This window comes from Leucoraja erinacea, chromosome 1, assembly GCF_028641065.1.
Source record: "Leucoraja erinacea ecotype New England chromosome 1, Leri_hhj_1, whole genome shotgun sequence".
Taxonomy (NCBI): domain Eukaryota; kingdom Metazoa; phylum Chordata; class Chondrichthyes; order Rajiformes; family Rajidae; genus Leucoraja; species Leucoraja erinaceus.
The window spans coordinates 169,027,097-169,048,413 of NC_073377.1; the positions used below are offsets into that span (position 1 = coordinate 169,027,097).

The 21,317-nt window shown below is 39.0% G+C and overlaps 1 protein-coding gene across 1 annotated transcript in view; it reads left to right on the plus strand.

Annotated features, from left to right (window-relative positions):
• Positions 1-21,317, plus strand: part of tbc1d9 (TBC1 domain family, member 9 (with GRAM domain)) — a 47,966-nt gene that overhangs the window by 6,063 nt on the left and 20,586 nt on the right. The window contains exons 2-11 of the mRNA XM_055647841.1: positions 3,246-3,356; positions 6,813-6,931; positions 8,370-8,598; positions 9,943-10,201; positions 11,123-11,333; positions 13,444-13,644; positions 16,622-16,798; positions 18,766-18,916; positions 19,700-19,914; positions 20,308-20,425. Of these exons, the coding sequence (XP_055503816.1) occupies positions 3,246-3,356; positions 6,813-6,931; positions 8,370-8,598; positions 9,943-10,201; positions 11,123-11,333; positions 13,444-13,644; positions 16,622-16,798; positions 18,766-18,916; positions 19,700-19,914; positions 20,308-20,425 (1,791 nt within the window). The remainder of the gene's footprint in view (positions 1-3,245; positions 3,357-6,812; positions 6,932-8,369; positions 8,599-9,942; positions 10,202-11,122; positions 11,334-13,443; positions 13,645-16,621; positions 16,799-18,765; positions 18,917-19,699; positions 19,915-20,307; positions 20,426-21,317) is intronic.

Here is a 21,317-nt window from a genome sequence, read left to right on the forward strand (position 1 = left end):
AAAATTTATTGTGCAAGGAATGTAGTAGGTTATTTATATATCCAGCTACATTATGGTTTTGTAATTGCAAAAAATATATTTAGAATTCTTAATTTAATTATACAATTAGCTTAATGTCAGTTATAGACCGATGGACACATTTCTCATACATTTAAACACTGGTCATGTTCTACAAAGTTGGGAATTCGCCAAAATGACATTTCCATGTAAACATAGTTTTAAGGCAAAGACAATTGGAACAGGATATACAATTCTTGGTTCTTGGTTTCTTGGTCCTCCAAAATATACCAAATTGAATTTAAACTGGAGGTGGTGGAGGGAGGACTTAAGCCAGAAGGGGTTATTGGGAAGAAAGAGCTACCTTAAATTTAGTTGCATCTGGTTGGGTAACTATAGTAGGGTGGAGATTATTCCATGCTTTAATTGTGTGGGGGAAGAATGAATTGCTGTACACATCTGTCTTGGTAGCTGGAATCGCAAATTGGATCGAATGCCCTCGTCTGCTCCTAATTGGTTTGGGTCTGGTGTAGGTCTTGTAATCTATGTCGAGCTGACCATTTAACATTTTGTAAAAACAGCTCAAACGGTGAGCTTCACGTCTGTCTTGGATTTTTTTTTTTTTTCTGAAGGATGTTCTCCCTATACATGCCTTTATGTAATAACTTTGAATCTGCTATTATTTAGTCATTTAGCATTTAGTACATTTAGCTACAGTTCTGCCACAGTGACAGTCTTATTTAAAATGGTGTATTTCCTCTGGCAGTGTCCAGTATAAATTTGTTAAAACTTTCAAAAAGTATGAACCGTTGTAGGGGGGAAAAAGTCACAAAGTGCTGGAACAACTCAGTGGGTCAGGCAGCATTTCTGGAGAACATGGATAGGTGGTTTCAGGTTAAGACCCTTCTTCACTATGACTGTGGTAGGAGGAGGGGAAGAAAGCTGGAAGCGGTGGGGCAGGACAGAGCCAGGCGGTGAGTGAATGATGAATACAGATTGGGGGGGAGGGGGTTAGGCTGATAGCTGGACAAATGCCAAAGATGAAAAGGCAAAGTGTGAGAAGGATAGAAGAGGTGCACAATGAAGCCCGAGGAAGGAATCTAGGCGGTGGGGGAGAAATGGCTGCCAGTCCAAGTGGGGCACAAAGAAGAGGGGGGCAAAAAAGAAAGAAACAAAATATAAGAAAGGGGAATTGTTTGTTACCTAAAATTGGAGAATTCAATGTTTATACCATTAGGTTAGAAGCGATCTAAGTAGAATATGAGGTGCAACCATGAATAGTTGTGAGTTGAGTTTAAACCTTAATGCAATAAATTCATATTTTATCAAAGAAAATAAGGCTACAATTCAAATATTTTCATAGACTATCTAAACACCTGTGAAATGGTACCACAAGTACATTTTGTTCCAATGAACATGTATAACATGGAACATAGAACAATACAACACGAGAACAAGCTGTTCAACCCACAACGTCTATACCGAGACCAACTCTTATCTGTCTGCACGTAATCCGTAGCCCTCCATTCCCTGCATATCCATGTGCCAACCCAAAAATCTCTTAAATGCCACTATTGAATCCAGTTTCCCCCACCACCCTGTCCGTACATTCCAGGCACTCAACACCCTCTGTGTTTATTTATTTTTTAATCTTGCCCCACACATCCCCTGTAAACTTTGCCCCTCTGTTGAAGCTATGATCTCTAGAATTTTAAATATTTTCCATCCTAGGAAAATGGTTCTTATTGTATATCCTATCTTTGCCTCATAATTTTATATACTTCTATCGGGTCTTCCCTCAACCTCCGGCATTCCAGAGAAAATAATTTAAGTCTGTCCAAGCTCTCCCTGTAGTTTGTATTCCCTAATCCAGGCATAATTCTGGTAAACCTCTGCACTCTTTCTAAACCCTCCACGTCCTTCCTGTAATGGGATGACCAGAACTGACCAGTGATAAGTTGTACTCTAAAACGTAACTAATTCAGCTTTAAGGGAACCTGGATACATGAACTGAATTAATTGTGAAACTTTTGTAAGAGAGATTTCAAATAAAAAATAAACTTCTGTCATAACTCAGCAGGTTAAGCAGCATGTGTGGAAGCAAGGGGATTATTATATTAAATTGAGATTCAACATCAACATTGAGAGGCCAGTATAAAGAGGTGAGAAGGAGGGGTGGGCAGATGATGGGTGGAACCAGGTAATTAAGGGAATAACGGCCAGATGGGGGAGAGGAAGAGCTAAGAACAAAGGCCGAAAGATGACGTGGAGACAAATTTGACCCGTCGATCGGCGTGGAAGTCCTGATAAGGTCAACACTGTCCGCCTCACCCAGCCTTGGTGCCACATTTTTGGGGAAACTCCCAGAGGTGATTTCAAGTGCGCTCTCCTAGTTTTGTCCAGATTAAAGGAGGTGCCGGACCACCAGTTTCTGGAAAATCTGTGTTGGACCTGTAAAAGGAATTGTTAAAATCTGCAGGATTTGTTATTGTCTGCACAAGCAAGGAGTACATAACCTTAAGGTGGAAAATGCTTGTAATATATTTTTGAATAGTTCCTAAATGTAAACTGATCATTATTTTACATTTTTCTGTGACCACTAGTAGATGCCTCATTATATTTCCCTTCTGGTCATTGAAATATTGCAAATTTGGGAATTATTTTTTGTCTTGAGGAAAATTATTTGAAGGTGTAATTGCATGCCAGTGGTATTCAATTTATTTGCAGGTATCAATTATACTATTTTGTCCAACAATATTTGTATAAAAACCTTAAGGGCATTTTTCACTTCTTATGCGGTAGCATTTTTTGCATTTCAGATCTCAAAAGGTTTTTAAAAAACCCCCCATAATTTTTTTATCTCAACATCTTTACTCTGATGAGATGAAGGGTCTTAACCTTAACCTAAAATATTGACAATCCATTTCCTTCCACTGATGCTGCCTGACCTGTTGAGTTCCTCCAGCAACTCTCCTTTTGTTTTTGCTTTATATTCCAACATCTTCAGTCCCCTGTGCCTCTATTTCTAAACAGTTGAGATTTTACAGTTGTGGATCATTTCTAAATTATAACATTTTCTTTTCACAGTTAGGACATTTAATTGATCTAGTCTGTGTGTGTGTATATAGATATAGATATATATATATATATCTATATATATAAAAAGGAATGATTTGTTTTTGTTAGGTTATTGCAGGAATTGTTTCTAGTCATTTAATTGTAAATTTGCTTTGGAACTTCAAATGCAGGGCTGCTCGTGGGGACACTTGATGTTGTATTGGACTCCAGTGCTAGAGTTGCACCATATAGAATCCTTTACCAGACTCCTGAATCGCTTGTATACTGGACAATTGCATGTGGTAAGTTTTAGAATTACAAGGGCATTTTTGTGTAATTTAGCAAATTTAATTTTTAAGAAAATCAAAATTTTCTAAGCCATGGAGAGAACGATATTATTTTTGATCAAAGCTTTTCCTACGAAGGTAGGGCATATATCACGGGTATTCTATAAAAAGCATCATAATGTAATACATTAGCACAAAATATCTCCGGAAAAAGCTTTAACCTCTAAGGATTCTAGATTGAATTCAGTACAGTATTGAAGTAAAGTATATTTTGAGCACATGAACAAAATATTCAAGTTGACTTATAACATTAAAATTAGAGACGAGATAATAAATTTAGAGGAGCAAAGTGCATAGACTGGTTAATCAAGTGGCAAGGAGGTGGCAATGAAGTATAATGTGAGAGAATGTGAATTGTACAGAGGTTGGTGTGCTGGTTCTTAACATCATCCGTGCTGGAACAGCAAGTAATTAGGAAGGCAAATGGCATGTTGACATTTGTTGAAGGCTGGTTAGATTACCAGAGTAAATAGGTCTTCCTAAAATTGAATATAGTTTGGTAAATCCTCCTTTGAAGTAAAGTGCTGATTTTGTTTTTCATAACCAATGAAAGATATAGTGGCCTTAGAGTTGGTGCAACATAGATTCAGGAGATTAATCTCTGGGATGGAGGGTTTATCATATGATGGGAGATTAAATAAAAAATAATCCTAACTCATTAGAGTGTAGCAACAGAGTGATATTGAGGCACAAGAAAAATGGAGGATTGCCAGGATAGATCTTGAGACCTGTTTTCCTCAGGTTGAAAGGCTAGAACCAAGGGGATTGTTACTTGGGACTGCTCATTCATGGAATTTATTCAAAATTGAGTTCAATTGCTTTTTGGAAACTTTGGAAATCTGAACATTTGAGGATCAGATGGGAACATGGTTTGGAAGCGCATGAGCCTTGATCTAATCGAATGGTGGAGCAATGCAAGTTCTTTCTGTCCTAGTCTGGTCTCTAGTCTGAGTTCTCATTCATCCATAGGAGGGAATGAGAAATGCAAAATGCTGTAAATTAGCTATTACAGTTAGACTAGAAAAGATATTTGATAGCGGTAAAATTAAATTAAATAATCAACAATTGTGTTTCAGGACAATAAACTCTCTTGACTCTTGACTTGACGACCTCAGATTCATTAGGAGACAAGGGACTAAAATTTTGGGAGTAATGACCAAAATCTTGATCACAGAAATGGGCTCTAGTTTATTGACTGTTTTGGAGGACAATGAGGATATGGGGGGTTTGGCCCAACTCTTCCATGCCGACTAATTGTTCAACTGAGCTACTCCCGCTTGTGTGCACCTGGTCCATATCCCTCCAAACCTTTCCTATTCATGCATCATTCTGTGTTTTATTAATGTTACAATTGTACCCATTGTGACATTAATAAAACAAAAATGTTTAATGTTTTGTGTCATTCCTAACTGTCACTGTATGTCATGTTGTCACTTGCAGGCTGAGCACCAAGGCAAATTTCTTGTATGTGAATACTTGGACAATAAACTTATTTAGATAGCCCTCAGTGTCATACGCTGCAGCATTAAATGCCCCCAGCTAACAATCCTCTCCTTGTAACAGATGCTTCAGACCTAACAACATCCCCACTAATCGTGTTTGGCACTCTTTCCAGCTTAGTGACACCATTCCTAAATCAGGGAGAGCGGAATATTTCTACAAATATGGCCTTACCAACACCTTACCCCAGTCCTCATTTTACATCTCGACTCTTGCCCCCAACATCCTGACCGATGAAGGCATGGATCCAATCGTAATCCATGTCTTGTAGAGCATGCTAAATGCCTCCTTCACCATCCTTTCCACCTGTGTCGCCACATTCATTGTGCCTGTACTCCTGGTCTCAGTACTACAACACCCAGAGCCCTGCCATCTACTGTGTTAGTTCCACCCTGGCTTGTTTTACCAAGATGAAACACCTCGCATTTATCTGGATTAAACTCCATCTGCCATTCTTCGGTCCATTTGCCCAGTTGATCAAGATCCAATCGTAATCGTAGGTAACCTTCATTGTCACTAAACCACCAATTTTAGCCTCACCCACAACCTTACTCGCATCACCTACATTCCATTACAGATCGTTAATATAAATATTGAACCTAGCACCGATCCGTGTGGTAAACTAACACTTTAGTCACCTGCCCTGGTTTCCCAACAAGAGGTTGGGTTTTGCCTCTTCTCTAGTAGAGCTATCTGCATGTTGATTGATAAAACTTTCTTGAACACATTTAACATTCCATCCCATGCAAGCTCTCCGAAGTATGGCATTCTCTGTTGAGATGGGGAAAATTGACCCCCCCCCCCCCCCCCACTTGGGTGCAAAATAACATTCCTTGTGTAAAGTTAATCTGAAAGATTGTTCATTAAATTTATTTTGTGTTTCTAAGATATTTGTTGTTGAGCACCCTCTGATTACACTTCTCTCAGAATACCGTCCATACTGGAATTCCCTCTTATATATTCCTCTTCCCTTCCATTGCTTTTTGGTTTTCATGGGAAACCTTAATTAAAGTGTCAACAATTCATTCCTCCTTATCACGGATGCAGCTTGACCAGCTGGTTCCCTCAGAAGTTTCCATTTTTTTGCTCCAGGTATCATCTGCAGTCTCTTGTGTCTCCTTAAGATAAATTTTGTTTGGCTGCTTTTTGGCTTGCAGGGTTTGTATGTTTTTTTATTTTTTTCTGTGAAATCAGGATCTTTTTCTTTTAAAGACAATTTGTCAAAGAAGAAAAAAACAAAGTAAAAATGTGAAAACAACTGAGCAAAATGTTACAGAATAAATAAACCAAAGTAGGGTTTATGCTAAATATGTTTATCAGTATGTATACCACTTTGTATGGCTCACATGGTTAATACTGAATATTAATAGCTCTTATGATACTGCACACCTTATTCCTGGATCAATGCCAGTAATCATCAACCAAAGAAATTAAAAAATAATAGAAAATTAAAACTGTAGAAGCTGGAAATCTGAAACAAATTTAGAAAAATTGGATGCCCTCAAAACAGGCTGCATTTGTGGAAAAATAAACTCTTTAATGTTTAGGGTCTAGGACACTTTGTCAGATCTGAAATATCACTGTTTCTCTTTACACAGATGCCTGCTTTAGTGTCGCCAGCATTTTCTGATTTTGTTGGAAATTTATTAGAATTGGAACTAGTCATGATGCACAATCCTCCTCGTAAGGGACTTCTCGATCTTTTATGAAAAATTATTAAAAATATGTAACTGATGCCTGGCAGTGCCCTTATTTTCATTTGTACAGCCCTATTTTATGAATACAAATGTTATTTGATCTATATTTTCTACCTTGACATCATTATGATGTCAAATTAACAAATTAACATTGTTTTGTGATATTTGAGTAGAAATTGACCTTGAGATTTGCAATTATTATTGTTTTCCTTAGGTGGCTCAAGAAAGGAAATAACTGACCATTGGGAATGGATGGAGCACAATTTATTACAAACACTTTCAATCTTTGAGAATGAAAATGATATCACTACGTTTGTTAAGGGTAAAATACAGGTTGGTGTTTTAAAACAATATTAAAATAAAAATGAGCGTATAAATTACCTACTCAGCAATAATATAACAAACTTGCTGAGTATAGATATACAGCTATATTTAAATGAGAATAGATATACCCTGTACTAACATTTTTAAGCATGCAAACTATATGTATCTTTTTACAATACTGCGCACAAAAATATGACAAATAGGTTCAAATTTAAAATTCCTTCAAAAAAGTTGATGTACTTTATTGGGTTCATGACTAACATAGTATCAACAAGAAATATAAGAAAATATGGCATTTTGATGGCAAGTTTCCGAAAATGGTATCAGAATACACAAATACGTGGGACACTAAAACAAAGTTTGTTTTGGTGTCCCAGCGAACAAGCATTTTCACCAGTGCGATCTAAACGGTACATAACCTTATGGATCTGAACGACATCGATGGCCGATGATTCGTCAGAACGTTTGATTTGGGCTGATTTTTTTTGTAAGTAAAATGTCTCCCTAACGGTCGTTGCGGAGCTTCCCGGTTGACACGAAGGAATGAAGTTAGTGACTTAGTCTGTACAAAAAGTAAACGAGATCCTGTTGCCAAATTGAAGATTGGCTCAGTTTCTTAGTTTTAATGACCAATTTATGTCAACATTTTTTTTTTTTTTATTTTAAAATTCGGGAAATATATCCTAAACGATCGTTGCGTTTTTGACACCATGATGTTTTTGTTTTTAAATTGCAAAATTAAAAAAATTTATTAAGTCGCCCAAAGTTCACCACTGCCATAGGATACCTCGTTGGGTTTTTGAAAAGCATTGGAGGTATGGAGCCTCCGTGATTCAACTGATGAGGGTACCGACCCCGATAACGGTTGTTGTGACAATGGACCCCAAGCACAGCGACCGTTACGGGATCTTTACTGCACTGTATTACCTTTATGTTACTGTATTTTTCTCCTAGTATAGATGAAGATATTTCCCTAGATCATTATCAAAACGTAAATGTATGACGGGCCATATGAAGTTTATTTATGAATATATGTTCCTGACTAAATGTGAGGTTTTAATGTCACACTTTTAGTGTCCAAAATGAAAACGATGAAAATTTGTCTGTTATGAAAAAAGTTTTTGACTTTCGGTCTTGAAGTTATCTAATTTATATTTGCTATTTATAAAGTTTCACATGATGGGTAGATATTTTATTAAGAACAGTGTATTGATGTAAAAAAGTGAATACTAATCTTGTTTGTCAAAAACTCTCCAGTATTGTAAAAAGACACATATATTGATTCCCACCCCAGCAATAAGTGCTTTTGAATCTATTTGCAATAATCACTCAATGTATAAATATATTGGGAAAAGATAAACAACTTATTTCATGAATTTGTAGTACATTCTTTAATATAGAACAACTATTTATTGAACTTGCCATTAATATTTCCTTTTGATTTTAGGGTATAATTGCAGAATACAATAAAAATAACGATATAAAGGAGGACGATGACACAGATAAGTTTAAGGAAGCTATTTTGAAATTTCGTAAACTCTTTGGGATGCCAGAAGAGGAAAAGCTGGTGAACTATTATTCTTGCAGTTATTGGAAGGGTCGGGTTCCACGACAGGGTTGGATGTATCTGAGTATCAACCATCTCTGCTTTTACTCATTTTTGTGGGGAAAAGAAGGTATAGTATTCTTTGGCATTTTATCTTCAATTAAGGGAGTTGGAAATAGGTTATAATTAGTATTACAGGTGCACAACCTTTTAACCGAAAGCCTTGGGACCAGACACTTGTCGGATTTCGGACATTTTCGGATTTCCGAATGGAAGATTTTTAGCGTAGATTAGGTAGGTAGCGCGGGCGGCTTGAAAAGTCTGGAGTGACTGCCTCCTCCCCGGAGACCGGGGAATCATTGTAAATCATTGCATAAATGTTAGTCAGTTAGTTTGAGGGATTTAATAAAGGTGGTGGTGGGGTATTGGGTGAAGGGGTAAACTTTAATTCTTGCATAATGGTCGGCGACTCCCAAATCGCGGAAAATCCATCCGGCCGCGGGCGCGCGCCGGCTGTAGCTCCGACCCCGGCAAATCGAAATGGCTAAGCCACATGTTAATTGAGTCCGCGAAAATGAAATTTATAAACTGTATTAATGACTACATTGTGAGCGCTTTAGGATTCCAACCTTCCTCGCAATAACTGTTCACCAGCTGGGAGTTCACAGCGCTGCGTTGTTCGACGGCGACCCGGTAATTCTTGAAGCTCCCCGCCTTACCAGCATATATAAGAATTAAATTTACCTCCCCTTCAAATAAATATCCAAAAACTGACTAACATTTGCAATGATTTTTGTTTAAGTTCCCCCGTTTTTTTCTATAGCTACAGGGTAAACCTTTCTAAAGGGCAATCAACATGACAGACAAACTAACGTGTGCAGACGACATCCAGGAGGTTTTCGGTTTCCGGAATTTAAAAGGAATTACCTGTAATATGAATTTTCAGATGCCAAGGCAGAAGTAAATGTTACTCTTCATTTAAAAGTTTCTAATGACATGTCTGCTAGAAAATTACAAAATAACTCTTTTGCAGATTAAGACAGTTGTATTTTTTTGGTGTTATTTATTGCAGAAAAGGCTAACTAGAAACTTGAATATATTGTTCCTCTCTTACTTTGTATTATGACATTAATCAAATGTAGTTAATTGTGGAACTGCATACTCCATTTCCAAAATTCTGTTTTATTAACTGCAAAGAATCCAAATTTTTGTGAAGGTCATGCAGGTGCTTTTATTTGCAGTCAACACGAGTGACTCCAGAAAATGAATTTTGGCACTTTGTGTTTGCTTTTGTGTTTTTGGAAATGTAACAAACTATAAATGTGTTCTATTTCCTTGAATATAATTTATTAATGAATTATATTCCTCCAGTTCATTGTACTGTGAAGGAGTTTAGGAAATAGAATTTGTTTTAACTTCTCCCTGTGGCAGTGATTTGGAACAAAGAAAACAATCTGAGTTTTTCACCTTCTAGCCAAGTTGGTGATCCGATGGGCGGACATTATTCAGCTAGAGAAGAATGCTACACTGCTATTTCCTGAAATGATCAAAGTGAGCACAAGATGTAGTGAACATATTTTTTCCGTCTTCCTCAATATTGGTGAAACATTTAAACTAATGGAGCAACTAGCCAACATTGCAATGAGGCAGCTTCTTGACAATGAAGGCTTTGAGGAAGATCGATCACTTCCAAGACTAAAGACAAAGTCTCCTCAAAAGGTTTCTGTTTTCAAAACGGTTAGTGATTTGCAAATTTAATTTAAAAGTTTCTATCTATCTATCTATCTATCTATCTATCTATCTATCTATCTATCTATCTATCTACTTTTAAAACTCTGTGGGTGGGTGTCATTTTGCCTTTGAAACGTATCTCCTCGAAAACCAGATGCAGAAACGTGGAGATTTTTACATATTTCGGTAGGGATTTAACGTGTTTCAGAAATCCACTCCTCTCTAAATTTGCTCAATTATTTCCCCAGATTTTGAATAAAACTCACTTTAAAAAAAAAATCACTGCTGACGTCGCAATGCCCACATGCCCACCAATCAAGGCCCATCTGTGTCCCCCCCCCCCCCCCCCCCCCCCCCCCCGCCGCTGTGGATTAATGCAGCTGCTGTCAACGCGCATGCGCAGTTTTCCTCAAGGCACGTTACTCCACGCACCTCCCCCCCCCCCCCCCCCCCCGTTCTTCAAAAGGCGCAGAAAGAACGAGAATGTTCTGCAGCATAGACCCTACAGCTGTGCTCCGCTATAGGATCTTTGTTCTGCAGATCCAGAGGTGAGCTCACACGCTGAACGTGTCTCCTCCCATCCCCTGCCCGCTCATTTCAGCTGTGGGTTTCCGGAGAGTCAGAAGCCGCTTCTGCCTCTCCGCATTTTGGAGCCCACTCGCCCGGCACACCCACCACACCACCCCCCCCCCCCCCCCCCCCCCCCCCCCCCCCCCCTTCTTCCATCTCCTCTCTCCCCGTCACAGGGGACGACGTCACAGGGGCCCGATTGTCTGTTAGTGTAAGTGACGCCCCCCCCCCCCCCCCCCCGAAACCATGCGTTGGGGGGGGGGGGGGGGGGGGGGGGGGCAGACCCTGCACTTAGTCTAGTTAATTATAAAATTGACTATTATTAATGAATCTGTAATTTATTTTTTTAATTGAAGGGATCTCGATGCCCGGGCAAAAAGTGAGCGATACAGGGCATTATTCCGGCTTCCTAAAGATGAACGTCTGGATGGTCACACAGACTGCACCCTCTGGACACCATTCAGTAAAATGCATGTTGTGGGTCAGATGTTTGTGTCTAATAATTATATCTGCTTCACCAGTAAAGAAGATAACCTGTGCAGTCTTATTATTCCTCTAAGAGAGGTGTGTATGAGCTAAAGATGTTAATATTTATCCTATGATCGAAAATTTTAACTAATGCTTGTATTTGGTTGGGGTATTTTGTACTTGTTACATTTGTGAAGTTGTAAACCAGGCAAGCAATTGGTTATGGCTCGGACCTGTTCGCCAACCATTGTTTTCATTTTAATGTTAATTTACAGTCCTTCAGCAGAAAATCATGCCATGAAGTAGACTATAATTTCCTGGACTATACGCATGGGGAATAACTATGTAATTGAATATTTCGTTTTTTTTATAAAAATACAATGGCACAATAAAAATTTGAGTAGCAAGAGATCTGAAACGGGAACTCTGAATTTGGACCAATCAAAACAAGAATTTGTAGTCTTACTAGCTTGCTCAGGAAAAGCACATTTGATTAATGTTAGATATACAGTGCATTCAGAAAGTATTCAGACCCCTTCACTTTTTGCACATTTTGTTACGTTACAGCCATATTCTAAAATGGATTAAATTCATTTTTTTAATCAGCAATCTACACACAATAACCCACAATAAAAAAGTGAAAACAGGTGTTTAGAAATTTTTACAAAATAATTTAACATAAATAAATGAAATATCACATTTACATAAGTATTCAGACCCTTTACTCAATACTTTATTGAGGCACCTTTGGCACTGATTACAACCTCAAGTCTTCTTGGGTATCACGCTACAAGCTTGGCACACCTGTATTTGGGTAATTTATCCCATTCTTCTCTGCAGATCCTCTCAAGCTCTCTCGGGTTGGATGGGGAGTGTTGATGCACTGCTATTTTCAGGTCCCTCCAGAGATGTTCGATCGGGTTCAAGTCCGGGCTCTGGCCGGGCCACTTACGGACATTCACAGACTTGTCACAAAGCCACCCCTGCGTTGTCTCGGACGAGAGCTTTAGGTTGTTGTCCTTTTGGAAGGTGAACGTCTGCCCCAGTCCGAGGTCCTGAACGCTCTGGAGGTTTTCATCAAGGATCTCTCTATACTTTGCTCCGTTCATCTTTACCTCGATCCTGACTGGTCTCCCAGTTCCTACCGCTGAAAAACATCCCTACAACATGATGCTGCCACCACCATGCTTCACCGTAGATATGGTATTGGCCAGGTGATGAGCGGTGCCTGTTTTCCTCCAGACGTGACACTTGGCATTCAGGCCAAAGAGTTCAATCTTGGTTTCATCAGGCCAGGGAATCTTGTTTAGGTGCCTTTTGCAAACTCCAAGCGGGCTGTCATGTGCATTTAACTGAGGAGTGGCTTCTGTCTGGCCACTCTACAATAAAGGCCTGATTGGTGGAGTGCTGCAGATATAGTTGTCCTTCTGGAAGTTTCTCCCATCTCCACAGAGGAACTCTGGAGCTCTGTCAGAGTGACCATCGGATTCTTGGTCACCTCCCTGAATATGTTAGTAAGTCTCTATCCTAAGGCCCCTCTCCCCCGATTGCTCAGTTTGGCCAGGCTCTCTTAAGAGACCTGGTGGTTTCAAAGTTATATTTATGAATGACGGAGGCCACTGTGCTCTTCGGGACCTGCAATGCTCCAAAAAATGTTTTATACCCTTCCCCCGATCTGTGTCTCAACACAATCCTGCCTCGGAGGTCTACAGACAACTCCTTCGTCTTCATGGCTTTTTTTTTGCTCTGACATGCACTGTCAACTGTGGGACCTTATATAGACAGGTGTGTGCCTTTCCAAATCATGTACAATCAATTTAATTTGCCACTTGTAGACTCCTATCAAGTTGTAGAAACATCTCAAGGATAATCAATGGAAACACGATGCACCAAAGCTCAATTTTGGGAGTCACAGCAAAGGGTCTGAATACTTACGTAAATGTGATATTTCAGTTATTTATTTTGCAATAATTACTAAACACCTGTTTTCGCTTTTATATTATGAGGTATTGTGCGTAGATTGATGATAAAAAGAAATGACTGTAACCAATTTTAGAATAAGGCTGTAATGTAACAAAATGTGGAAAAAGTGAAAGGGTCTGAATACTTTCTCAATGTACTGTAGTTGTGGGTGTTTGTTTCTGCTAGTCATTTGCAAGTGATGCAAACCAAACTGTACCTTGAAGGATGATTTTGTTTCACTCAGGTGACAATTGTGGAAAAAGCAGACAGCTCAAGTGTGCTTCCAAGTCCATTATCGATCAGCACAAAGAACAGGATGACTTTCTTTTTTGCTAATCTCAAAGATCGAGACTTCCTGGTGCAAAGAATTTCTGACTTTCTGCAGCAAACAACGCCAAAAATGTATTCTGACAAAGAAATGATAGGCAGTCTCAGTTCTGATGAGGTATGTGGAATGATTTCTGAAGCTCGTCGAAGAAACTCAGACAAAATAGAATTTCTTGCTTTCTCAAATGGTTAAAGAGGCAGAATAATATTTGAAGTTTATTTTAAAGGAAGGATTTTTTGAAATTAGTCCTTGGACAATATGTTATTTCAAAACCTTCCGAACTCAAAACTTCAGATGTCTTGTGAACAGAAATGTAGCTACTTTTATGAAATCCTTGCTATCAAGGTTTTGAAAACTAGTGAGTAACTGCAGTCTAAAATCTGTGTGAAAACATTTAAAATTTGTTTGGAATGAATCTTGCTAGCTAAATCTGGAGCTCCTGATAGGTGACAAAGGTGAAGGCATAGTTTGATTTTAGTTATTTCTGTTTTTTTGTATATACAATGCCCTCCATGATGTTTGGGACAAAGACCCATCATTTATTTATTTGTCTCCTTAATTCACAATTTGAGATTTGTAATTAAAAAAATTGCATGTGGTTAAAGTGCATCTTTGTTAGATTTTATTAAAGGCATTTTTTAAACATATTGGTTTCACCATGTAGAAATTACAGCTGTGTTTATATATAGTCCCCCCCCCATTTCAGGGCACCATAATGTTTGGGACACATGGGTTCACAGGCGTTTGTAATTGCTCAGGTGTGTTTAATTGCCTCCTTAATGCAGGTATAAGAGAGCTCTCAGCGCCTAGTCTTTCCTCCAGTCTTTCCATCACCTTTGGAAACTTTTATTGCTGTTCATCAACATAAGGACCAAAGTTGTGCTAATGAAAGTTAAATAAGCCATTATGAGACTGAGAAACAAGAATAAAACTGTTGGGGAGACATTAGCCAAACCTTGGGCTTGCCAAAATCAAATGTTTGGAACATCATTAAGAAGAAAGAGAGCACTGGTTGTCTTACTAATCGCAAAGGGACTGGCAGGCCAAGAAAGACCCCCACAGCTGATGACAGAAGAATTCTCTAATAAAGAAAAAAAAAACCCAAACATCTGTCTGACGGATCAGAAAAGCACTTCAGGTGTGGATTTGTCAATGACCACTGCCCACAGAAGACTTCATGAACAAAAATACAAAGGCTGCACTGCAAGATGCAAACCACTGGTTAACCACAAAAATAGGATGGCCAGGTTACAGTTTGCCAAGAAGTACTTAAAAGAGCAACCACAGTTCTGGAAAAAGGTCTTGTGGACAGATGAGATGAAGATTAACTTGTATCAGAGTGATGGCAAGAGCAAAGTGTGGAGGAGAGAAGGAACTGCCCAAGATCCAAAGCATGCCACCTCATCTGTGAAACACAGTGGTGGGGGTGTTATGGCCTGGCCATGTATGGCTGCTGAAGGTACTGGCTCAATAATCTTCATCGATGATACAACTGCTGATGGTAGAAGCATAATGAATTCTGAAGTGTATAGACACATCCTATCTGCTCAAGTTCAAACAAATGCCTCAAAACCCATTGGCCAGCGGTTCATTCTACAACAAGACAATGATCCCAAACATACTGCTAAAGCAACAAAGAGTTTTTCAAAGCTAAAAAATTGTAAATTCTTGAGTGGCCAAGTCAATCACCCGATCTGAACCCAACTGAGCATGCCTTTTATACGCTGAAGAGAAAACTGAAGAAGACTAGGCCCCCAAAACAAGCATAATCTAAAGAGGCTGTAATACAGGGCTGGTAGAGCATCACTAGAGAAGACACCCAGCAACTGGTGATGTCCATGAATCGCAGACTTCAAGCAGTCATTGCATGCAAAGGATATGTAACACAATACTAAACGTGACTACTTTCATTTACATGACATTGCTGTGTCCCAAACATCATGGTGCCCTGAAATGGGGGGGGGGGGGGCAACTATGTATAAACACTGCTGTAAGATTCTACATGGTGAAACTGACTAACTTAGGGGGGGAAAAGATTAATTTTACTTGTGATAGTTTAAGGGGTGAAAAATGGAAATTCACTTTATGCTTAATGAAAGCCAAAGTTCCACTCTCTCAAGCCTGTCAGGTGCACTCCAGAGCATAGACCCCAACACAGTGCTACGTGAGACCAAGCCATCTAGAGACCTTGCTACTCGCCAGGAATATGTAGAGCAATAGTGAGACTGATCCTCTGCATCTGGACCAGATGATAGCCGGCAGGCTGGATCTGTAGGCAACAGCTCTAGGCAGTAGGCTGTGCCCATTGGACAAAGCATTCAATTAAAAGTATATTTTCTTGTCCCTTTAGATAATGCAATCTTAAAAAGCCGCACATGATACAAACTCAAATAATATTTGGAACTTTTGCAAAGTTGAGAATGGGATAAAGAATATAATTAGGCTTGTTTCATGAAGCTTCTGAGAGAATTTATTTTAAACTGAAAAATTGGCAAATCAACCAGCACTGATATGTACATTTAATATGTATTGGCTTGTTTATTCAGTGAGCTAGTAGAGTTTACTTTGTTCAAACCTAGTTTAAGATGCAAGTCTCTTCAATGACTGAAGGTTTAATGAGATTAATCAAATTTTAATTCTAGATAGCTGTAAATTATTAAACTGATCTTGATTGGAATATTCTTTCCATGGGATAGTAAATACTTCTTGGCACCTGAAAGAGAAATTCAGATTGCATTTTATATTTCAAGCCCAAATTAAATCACTAATTTTGTTGGATGTGTAATGTTCACTGCAAGTTCCTTCTAAAATGCTGCACCTAATGCAATTATTATTGGTGTACTTAGACAAATTAGATGAGTACCTCTTAAATCATGATAATGGAAGTTGAAACATGAAGGCCAAAACATCATTCCTTAAATGCACATAACTATTGCCAATCTGCTGAGATATTTTATTTGTAGTGAAACTTTATAACACACGTGTTCAAAAGATTCTTTAATACTGTATTATGATTGTCTGTACTTACTGGAAGCGACAAGATCTTATGTGAAGAACACGATTCACTACTGCATTCTAACGATTTGTCTTACAGGTATTTTCAAGGCAAAGCAGTGTTGTTTCATGTAGCCCCCAGAGGAGTCTCAGTTCCACCTCGGATACAGATGGAGAACGGCAGCTCAGTCTCAATGGGAATAGTGTTCCAATAGCCACACAGACACTAATGACAATGTACCGTCGTAAATCACCTGAAGAATTCAATCCCAAAGTGGTATATGATGTTTACTGAAGTCTCTGTAGTTGCAATACTGTTTTGAGATGATTTGCATTTTGCGAATGTTAACCTGTTGAACTTTTAACCTGTTAACTTGTTGAACTTCCAGTCCATAATGATGTAAATAAATAGTAAATTTCAACTCCTAGAATTGCTACATGCAAAGCAAGATCCGGTTTATGAGGTTTATATATTTTTGTGAATGAAAATTTTGCTCATTACTTTTAGCGCCTAGCCAATTAATTTAGTTTATTGTCACAGATACCGAGACACAGTGAAAAGCATTTTTGTTGCATGCGAACCAGTCAGTGGAAAGATTACAATCAAGCCATCTAAAGTGTGAGGAGGATGCAGGGTGACGGACAGGTTAGGTGAGTGGGCAGATGCATGGCAGATGCAGTATAATGTGGATAAATGTGAGATTATCCACTTTGGTGGCAAGAACGGTAAGGCAGATTATTATCTGAATGTTGCCAGGTTAGGAAAAGGAGAAGTACAACGAGATCTGGGGGTCCTAGTACATCAGTCACTGAAAGTAAGCATCATGGTACAACAGGCAGAGAAGAAGTCGATAAATCCCCAGGGCCGATAAATCCCCAGGGCCAGATAGGCTGCATCCCGGAGTGCTTAAGGATAATGGGGAAGTCTTTTAGGACCGTGATGAGAAAAAAAAAATTCACACAGAGAGTGGTGAGTCTGTGGAATTCTCTGCCACAGAAGGTAGTTGAGGCCAGTTCATTGGCTATATTTAAGAGGGAGTTCGATGTGGCCCTAGTGGCTAAAGGGATCAGGAGGTATGGAGAGAAGGCAGGAATAGGATACTGAGTTGGATGATCAGGCATGATCATATTGAATGGCGGTGCAGGCTCGAAGGGCCGAATGGCCTACTCCTGCACCTATTGTCTGTGTAGGTACAGGATAAAGGGAATAACGATAGTGCAACGTAAAATCCGATTAAGGATAGTCCGAGGGTCTCCAATGTGGTGGATGGTAGGTCAGAACTGCTCTCTAGTTGGTGGTAGGATAGTTCAGTTGCCTGATAACAGAAGGGAAGAAGCTCCCTGAATCTGGAGATGTGCGTTTCCAAACTTCTGTACCTCTTACCTGATAGGAGAGAGGAGGAGGAGTGTCTGGTGTGAGACTCTTCCTTGATTATGCTGGTTGTCTTGTTGAAGCAGTGTGAAGTGTAGATACAGTCAATAGAAGGGAGGTTAGTTTGCGTGATGGCCTTGGCTGCGTCCACAATTTTCTGCACTTTATTGCGGTCTTAGAGCTGTACCCAAACTATACTGTGATGCATCCTGATAAAATGATTTCTATGGCATATATATTTTGAAGTTGGTGAGAGTTGTTTGAGACATGTACTTGGTCTCTCCATTCCCGTCCAAAAATTACACACTAACAAAGTTTTCTTTTTTCAAAACAGTCTGTTTACAAATTAAAAATAACCGCACTCTGCTCCATAAAAACATGCTCATGTAAGGGCATGATTCAGTTGCATTGTGTGTTGTGATGCAGGCTTGAAATACATTGGCTAATAGCATGTCAAAAGAACATTACCGTTATGGAAACCATGAATTAACACTTTTGTGGGCAGGGCTTTGCTTTGACCCTTGGTGTGTTAGGAGAAGTGAAATTACACCAAACGTTAGTTGCTGCCAAATATGTAAACATTTTGTTATATTTCCCATGGCATAATTAATATGATATTTTAACCAGTGAAGATTAGATTATTACAGAAAGCTGTGACTGATGAATAAATGCAATTAAGTGAATCTAAAGACTGGTCAGTCATGCAGCTAACTTCACATCAAACTTTATTTCCAAAATACTACAAAAAATATTCAGTGCTAGCTTGTGGCTTTATATATTGAAATTGATTATATTTTAGAAACATTTTCTTTTACACTTGGTACCATCCAGAATTTTGAATGTTGCTGATTATTGTTTTTGTCAATAATTAGGCAAAGGAACTAATGAAGGAACAGTCTTGGAAAATTCATTTTGCTGAATTTGGGCGTGGAGTGTGCATGTATCGCACAGAGAAGACACAGGGGCTTGTATTGAAAGGCATTCCAGAAAGCATGAGAGGGGAACTTTGGCTATTGTTCTCAGGTTTGTAAAGATAGATACTTGGTCTATGGTGTTTTAAAGCACCAAGCTTGCTATCATTGTATATCACTCTAGTTTAGTTCATTGCTACTGAATTTTTGCATTCTTTTCAAACTGTTACTCATTTTGTGTACTTTTAATTATGTATTGCTTATATACAAGGTTTGAATATTTTAGCCATTAGCAATGATAAACACCCCTCAATTATTTGTTGTCTTTACTAAAAACCACAACTGAACTGTAATTATATTCTGTAATGTTCAACCATCCATTTTGCTTTAAGAATGTACCCAAATTGCAGATATTGAATGTAAACTACTAACCAATCATATTTGTTGATTAACGGCATGCACTGGTATATGAGGGCAGGAGTGAAAAACCCATATTAGTTAAAACTCCATATGACACCTAAAATCATCCATTAGTTAAGCAGGAATGGATGATTTTAGGTGTCAGGTTATCATCATTACTACTTGCGTAAATTTTTGAAAACTGGAAATGTCCAATTATTGCCTAGGATGAAAACAAACACACATCCCCAAACGTGTAGTAGCAGCTTTAATGTCGGGTAAACTAGCAATTGCCATTTTTTCCTTGAGTCAATTATAAAATTAAGTTTAATTTTCCAAATTGGGAATATCCAGAGTCTTGAATTCTTTTGCCTGTCCTTTCTTGCTTCTCCACTATTCCTATAATTCTTAAAAAAAAACAGGAGTAGAGATTTGGTTAACAGCATTCAGGTGAAAAGTATGGAATATCCATTGAATATAATTTACTTTGTTTCAGGTGCTATTAATGAGATGGCCACCCATCCTGGATATTACTCTGATTTGGTAGAGAAATCCATTGGAAAATATAACCTAGCTACAGAAGAAATAGAACGGGATTTACACCGCTCCCTTCCTGAGCATCCAGCATTTCAGAATGAAATGGGAATTGGTGCTTTACGAAGAGTACTCACTGCCTATGCATTCCGAAATCCTAACATTGGATATTGCCAGGTAAATATTATTGTAGTGTTTAAACTTGCAAAATCATTAACAAAATCATTGCTATTAATTTGCTCACAGCTCTGGTTCTTAAATACCTTCTCAAGAAAGTCAAAATAATTATGTTGCCCAAATCAATGATTTTATGAGCAACAGGCAAATGTTTAATATTTTCATTTTGGGGACAGATATTTGGAAATATTTTGTATGCACAACTATTTGGAATAAAAATCATGAAGGAATAGGGAAAAATCAGTGCTAAAATGATTTTGTAGAATAAATTGGCTACTTTGTAAAATTCTGTCTTTGTTACTGGTAAACTTTAATTTAATTTCCAAAAATATTCTGAGCAAACTTGTGTTTTTGATTGTACAATTTATTACTGAATAACGTCTATGCGTGCAGGCCATGAACATTGTCACTTCAGTGTTGCTACTATATGCAAAAGAGGAGGAAGCTTTCTGGTTGCTGGTTGCACTCTGTGAGCGAATGTTGCCAGACTACTATAACACTCGAGTGGTTGGTAAGAATACAATTTTTTTTATTTTTTTTTTTTAATGGAATACTTTATTGTCACACATGACTAGGTACAGTGAGATTCTTTGCTGCGTACCCAAATGTATACATATAGCAGCCACCTATGGTGCTGACAAAGTAACAAAGCACGCCGGCTCCTCCTTTTGTTCTTTCTTCCCCCCCCCCCACACAGCGGTTCCCCCACGCCGATCCCCTATTGTCCTTTGTTTTCCCCCCCTCCCCCCCTCGCTCGCCCAATTGTCCATTCTTCTCTTCCCCCCCACCTCATTCACAGTGGTCCTCCACGCTCTCATCGACCATGGGTCGACATGCGAGGCATCGCCGCCACTGCGAAGCTTCACCCCCACCGTGGCTCCATCGTCGCAAGGCTTCACCGCTGCTGCCGCATCACTGCTGCCGACCTCACACCTCCATGGTGCAGACCTGGGCCCCCAACCGTGGGCTCCGTCGGCTGCTCCACCGACCCGATCTCCAATCCGCGAGGCCCGGCTCCTTTGTCTGACCCGCGAGGCCCCCACCCAGGCTTCTACCCGGCGATCCGGAAGGCATAGAGACCTTGGCGCCTCGATAAAAGCCTCCGGCCGTGTTCCCAGTCCAGAGCCATGGCCCGTCGGGAAGCCTTCTGGCTGTGCGGCCTTGCTCAAATTGAGGAATTAAGAAGACATTGAGTCTTATTTGAACTGATTGAAATTGAAATAAGTTCAATTGTTTCAACTTTGAAAAAATTCATACCCAAAAGTTTATAATTTTATACTTCGTATCATAGCCAAATGTGGTCCCATAAAAACCTAGGTTTAGCATGGGAATGTAATTCAATGGCTTCATCTTCACTGAGTTCATGAAAGGGGCTTAATCAGTTCTGCTGAAATGTTGCCACA